This window comes from Clupea harengus, chromosome 17, assembly GCF_900700415.2.
Source record: "Clupea harengus chromosome 17, Ch_v2.0.2, whole genome shotgun sequence".
NCBI lineage: Eukaryota > Metazoa > Chordata > Actinopteri > Clupeiformes > Clupeidae > Clupea > Clupea harengus.
In genome coordinates this window covers 26,525,290-26,531,289 of record NC_045168.1, presented here as the reverse complement: position 1 = coordinate 26,531,289, position 6,000 = coordinate 26,525,290, and the positions used below count along the sequence as shown (strand labels likewise).

The 6,000-nt window shown below is 49.7% G+C and overlaps 1 protein-coding gene across 1 annotated transcript in view; it reads right to left on the bottom strand.

The window, feature by feature from the left end:
* Positions 1–299: 299 nt before the first annotated feature.
* Positions 300–6,000, bottom strand: part of slc4a2b (solute carrier family 4 member 2b) — a 38,215-nt gene continuing 32,514 nt past the window's right edge. The window contains exons 14-22 of the mRNA XM_031584278.2: positions 5,313–5,668; positions 4,408–4,602; positions 3,991–4,254; positions 3,786–3,875; positions 3,432–3,598; positions 2,584–2,837; positions 2,176–2,345; positions 1,477–1,650; positions 300–844 (exon numbers count right to left, since the gene is read on the bottom strand). Of these exons, the coding sequence (XP_031440138.1) occupies positions 764–844; positions 1,477–1,650; positions 2,176–2,345; positions 2,584–2,837; positions 3,432–3,598; positions 3,786–3,875; positions 3,991–4,254; positions 4,408–4,602; positions 5,313–5,668 (1,751 nt within the window). The 3' untranslated portion in view covers positions 300–763. The remainder of the gene's footprint in view (positions 845–1,476; positions 1,651–2,175; positions 2,346–2,583; positions 2,838–3,431; positions 3,599–3,785; positions 3,876–3,990; positions 4,255–4,407; positions 4,603–5,312; positions 5,669–6,000) is intronic.

Here is a 6,000-nt window from a genome sequence, read left to right as displayed (position 1 = left end):
TACATATACCTAAAACACTCTCTCTGGTACAATGATGCTTCATATCAGACCATAGAAACGAGGGTGGAAAGAACACACATCCTATGGGGTATGCAGCAAAAAGGAACGGTAGTTGAAACATAGAGATGTTAAAATGCAGCAGAGGTTCATCTTTTCCTCTAGTGAGCCCTTCTGAAATGTGTAGTGACGTGTACAAAAATAAATATTACAAAACATCTGACATCATCAACCTCTAAGCCACACTACTTAGCCGGAGGAGGCGGGTGGTGTCCAGTTGCTATTATATATCTTCCACCATAGGGAACACTAGTTTTTCTTCTAATAGGAAGAATATTCTCTGTGCCCAGACAACCTCCTTACGGTTGACATGACAACCTTTGTGCCAGTCACCACCATAGGGCCAAGGCATCCTTCATCTGGAGAGAAGAGAACGTGGACGGGCGCTTTCTGAGGGGCCAGAGAGAAGCAGAAAAGGCTTTCGGTTAGGGAGTCTACTTCATTTTCTTTCTGCCAGCTGCCTTCTTGTGTCTGGAAGTCTTCAAAAAGAGATGCAAAGGTGATTAACCGTGAACGAGAGAGGGTTTAAGTGGGTATTGTGCGTGTTCTGTGCGTCTGTTTAGATTGGCGGCTTCTTCAGAGAGCGCTCCCCTAAGGCACTTATGGTCATTGGCCGTTGGAATGGAGTGGCGGGTGGGACAGAGAGATCCCATTGGGCGGGGGGGGGGATCAGGTGTGGGCGTGGCGTGGCGGGGCGGGGCGTGGTTCACACAGGCATGTGCATCTCTGTGTACTCGTCCTGGCCCTCGCGCTCGTCAAAGGTGGGCTCAGCGTCATCTGCGTCCAGCTGAGGAGGAGCGGAGAACAGCAGACTCTCTCAGCATTGTTTAAATACAGAAACATGTACTAGTCATTTCATTCACTACATTTAATTCACAATTTGCAGGATACTGTAAAGTATAAAGTGTTTTATGATGAAAGAACAATAGCAATAGCAAGAACATATTGATCTGTTGTTGCTAGTATCTAACCAACTGGGATATCACTTTAAGCCACCAAGAACATTTGTGTAGGAGTGTGGTGTGTGAAAGAAGCATCTGCCGTTCTGTGTGGTGAACGTGTGGTGTGTGAAGAAGCATCTGCTGTTCTGTGTGGTGAACGTGTGGTGTGTGAAGAAGCATCTGCTGTTCTGTGTGGTGAACGTGTGGTGTGTGAAGAAGCATCTGCTGTTCTGTGTGGTGTGTGAAGAAGCATCTGCTGTTCTGTGTGGTGAACTCAGAGTGTGGTGTGTGAAGAAGCATCTGCCGTTCTGTGTGGTGTGTGAAAGAAGCATCTGTGGTTTTGTGTGGTGTGTGAAGAAGCATCTGCTGTTCTGTGTGGTGAACTCAGAGTGTGGTGTGTGAAAGAAGCTTCTGCCGTTCTGTGTGGTGAACGTGTGGTGTGTGAAGAAGCATCTGTGGTTCTGTGTGGTGAACTCACACATTGCATCTCTCTGGCAGTGAAGATCCGTGGCATGAGGAACATCTTGACGGGGACGGTGAGGATGAGGACGAAGGGGAAGGCCAGTGACGCGGCGGTGGACATGACCGCCCACAGTGCGGCCAGACACACCACCTGCAGCGCTGTGAACAGGTGCATGCGCAGCGTCTTCACCTGGGGGGGGGGGGGGGGGGGAGAGGTGCAGACTCACACAGTCAGATCATGGGCTCCAGTCATCATGGGTGTATTACCCACAGTCAGATCAAGAGCTCCAGTCATCATGGGCTTATTACCCACTGCAGCCCGTACTGCAGAGACCAGGGAACACCACAGTTCTGACAGGCCTGTTACAGGGCTGGTGCAACTGGTTGTGATAATACTGGAGCTTATTATAAGTCATGAGAGTGATTACATCAAAAGTTACATGAAAAAGTTTTGTCTCTGTCTGTCTGTCTGTCTGTCTCTCTGTCTGTCTGTGTCTCTCTCTCTGTCTGTCTGTCTCTCTCTGTCTGTCTGTCTGTCTCTCTCTCTCTGTCTGTCTGTCTCTCTCTCTCTGTCTGTCTGTCTGTCTGTCTGTCTGTCTGTCTGTCTGTCTGTCTGTCTGTCTGTCTGTCTGTCTGTCTGTCTGTCTGTCTGTCTGTCTGTCTGTCTGTCTGTGTTGACCTGAGACCATGAGAAAGCGCTGTGCCCAGTCCTCACCTTGCGCACATAGATGTGGTCGGGGTGGTACTTAGGAGGCATGAGCAGCAGCTGGATGCGCTCCGTCAGCTGGATGCCATTGAGCGACATCACGCCCATGTACAGGAAGATCCCGAACAGGACTGCGATGGGGATCTGGCGCAGAAGGTCTCCGATCACAATCGACAAACCTAGAAAACAGAAGAAGGAACAGAATAAAACAGGATAATAAGTCATAATAAGGTGTAATAATGTTCAAGTTAGGAGATTTGATTCACTGATTAAAATAGTACTAAAAAGTTATCAAAAGCCTAATATACCAACAGTACACCAACACAGTGTTCATCTCGACAGAGCTTAAATCCTAGCCATTTTGCACTGTGTATTGTGTATTGTGCATGAGTACACGAGCCTCCTGAGGGTACTCACCTACGAGGATGGCCACCAGCAGCCCCGTCACCCTCTGCTCTTTGACCTCTTGGATGCGCGGCTTGTCTCCGGGGGCGACGGCCTTGCTCATGACCGTGAGAGCGTTGACGTGGGTGACGGAGCGCACGGTGGCCGCAGCCATCCAGGGCAGGCCAAACAAGGCACAGGTGCCCCCCAGAACCACGATCACCAGCAGGTCCAAGTGGAAGCCAGAGCCCTTGACCAACTTCCGCTCCTTCTTACTGACTATTAAGCTGTAACAAGACAGAGTGGAGGAGAGTGAGAGAGAGAGAGAGCAAGTCAGGAGAGAGAGAGAGAGAGAGAGAGTAAGACAGGAGTGAAAGACAGGAGTGAGAGTGAGAGAGAGAGAGAGCGAGAGAGAGAGAGAGAGAGAGAGAGAGAGAGAGAGAGAGAGGGGCTTTGGTTTAAGATGACATGAGGATATGAAGTATTCACACAGACAGACAGAGAAAAAGAGTCATCTTTTAAGTAAACCTAAAGAGACGTGATTGACCGAGGTCAATTAAAAAGAAGAAAATCAGGACACGTGAATGTGTCTGTGAACATGGTTTCAAATACTGTTCATATGGTCAGTCCTGTTCAACTATGAACATGCCGGTCAACATGACAACACATCCTGCAATCTCGTAGTGGAATGAGATGCTTGCCACAGGAAATGCACTTGTAAGATCTCTGGCTGTCTCTTCAGTTTCTGTGATCACTGGTTATGTGTGCTATATGGCATCTCAGTGCCAGGCTGAGGAAGACCTTGCCCTTGAGGCTGGAGGAAGAGCTAAGAGCTAAGAGCTAAGAGCGGAGACAGTGTCGGAGACATTCACATGACATACGTGGTGATCTGAGTCTCCATGAAGATGAGGATGAACACCAGCAGAGCGGGGAGGATGCTGGCGGCCATCATCCAGATGGGGAAAGGGTCATTCATGCCAAGAGGATTAATAAACCAGCCACGCTTTTCCGGGCTGGTCACGCTTAACCCACTGGGCACGCTCAGTTTCTGGAAGAGGATGAAATGCATAACATCATATATTTAAAAAGACTCGCATTTTTTGAAACATATAGGCTTCTCGTGCTAAAATGCGCTTTATTTGACAATTTGCCTCGTTCAATCTTGCATCTGTGTTGAAAGATAACAACAGAATGTAATATCTCTGCTATTGGACAGTATGCTGTGTAAGCCTTACCTGTGAGTACGTGTCTTGAATGCTGTAGTCCACCAGGACCATGATGAGGATGGCAATCGGGACGCCAAAATCCCCAATCACCCTGCGAAGCTGCCGAGAGCCACACAACAGACAGGGGAAATCATCAAAAATGCAGAGGAATGCCAACCTCAGTGTTTTACGACACGGTTAAAAAACATCTCATGTTGTGCTCGCATGGCCTTACCCTGCCAGGAAAAAATGCACTGTTCTTAAACTTGCGCAGATAGAATGCGATGAAGAAAGTTCCGGACATGAGCACCAGCGACAGCAAGGCTGTGTTGGGCTCCCCGCTGACCACGGGCGTGCCGGTGCTGGTGCTGGTGCTGTTGCTGGTGCTGTTGCTGTTGCCGGGTAACGCACTGTAGGTGATATTCTCAAATGTGCTGTTGCCCGCAGTGCTGTTGCCATCGGTGATGGTGCATCGCTTCAGCGGGTGATGCAGGAATATCTGAAATATGAGAGGATGACATCATGCCTAACCCTTTTTCATTTAAGCATCCCATAGTAGAAGGTTTTTCTCCAGTGTTCAGTCATCAGCAGAAGATCAACACCTTCTAAACACCTTCACACACTAATCCAGCCTCCAGCCCAGCAGTCGTACCTTGCCCAGTTTGGAGAAGGTCTCATAGATGAAGATCAGGGAGATGAGGATGGAGAAGATCTCCTGAGTGAATCGAGACACAAAGCGCACCAGGAAGCTCCCCTCAAAGGCCACCATGAGCAGGACTATGATGACGAGCCAGAAGCCAATCCAAACCCGGCCTGTCAGGTACTCCACGCTGTTCGCCTTGCAGAACTGCAGTGGGGGGACAAAAAAACAACCGCTTTAGAAAACGTCATCTTTCCATCTAAACAAGAGTTTCCACCATCAGACCAGTTCTTGTTTGCGCTGGCTTACCTCCATCCCCCCTCCCCGTTGCAAGTCTTGAGTTCTGTCATGTTGTAAAATGTATGTGCTTATGTGCTGAGGTGGTTTTTTTTCCTGCTCCCACACTGTACTCCTCTAGGAGCATAGTCTGGGGGTCGCCTTTTTTTTCTCTCCTCCCTTTCCTCATGTTTATGCTGCAATTCTTCCCTCAACCTTGTCTTCCCGTCCTGTCTACCCCCTTGTCAGATGTATGTGTATATATGTATTGACGGGGGGGATTGCTATTTTCGCTAGTTTACTATGCGACAGGCTATGTTGCTGGTACTTGTGTACTTGTACTGTAACAATAAAGGACTACTACTACTACTACTACTACTACATCAGTCCTACCGCGTATTACATTAACTGAACTATCTAACACACCTGGATGGACAAATGAAGCAAAATTCTCATAATACCTGAAAAAAGACCCAAAGAGAGCAAGACAAAGAGAGACACTGAAGTGACTGACTGCACTCACGGAGTAGAAGGCCTAGACACTGAAGTGACTGCACTCACTGAGTAGAAGGCCTAGACACTGAAGTGACTGCACTCACTGAGTAGAAGGCCTAGACACTGAAGTGACTGACTGCACTCACTGAGTAGAAGGCCTCCTCAAACACCAGCAGCGGTCCGGAGAAGCCGACCACCAGGAGGGGCTGCGCCCCGAGCAGGCAGAAGAGCACCCCCTGGATGGCCGTGGACACGATGAGCTCCGACACGCCGATCAGCCCCTCCGTCTTCTCCCCCAGCAGCCCGCCGAAGGTGATGGCAGGCGAGAGCGCCGCGAAGTAGATGAAGATGACGGCGGCCATGCACTGCGCGTTCAGCGCGTCCCGGAAGTCACTGACGTACTTGGGGTAGCGGCGGCGGACGTCTCGGATCAGCCCCCCGAACAGCCGACCCGTGCGCTGGAGAGGGTCATCGCTGGGCTTGCCAGCAGCGGGGAGGGAATCTGGGAAGGGAACACGGAACACGTAAAATCATAGGAAGCCGTGATACTGATTGTTTTTTTCACAGTTAAATGTTATTTCACATTCTCACACTTGGATGTCAGGACCAGCTGGAAGGTAACATAAGCTCAGCAGTGTGAAACAGTTTTTACTTGACGAAGGTTTGATGAGACATAGAGTAGGGAAACTGTACAGTCTACTACCAAGCATTGCAGGCACCTCCAATTCAGACTCATTCCCAATCCCATCCATCCCAAACGGAAGCAGAGCTCCCCACCCCCGCTCACCACCCCACTCACCCCTGCTCACCCCTGCCCACCCTCCCCTCTCCTCC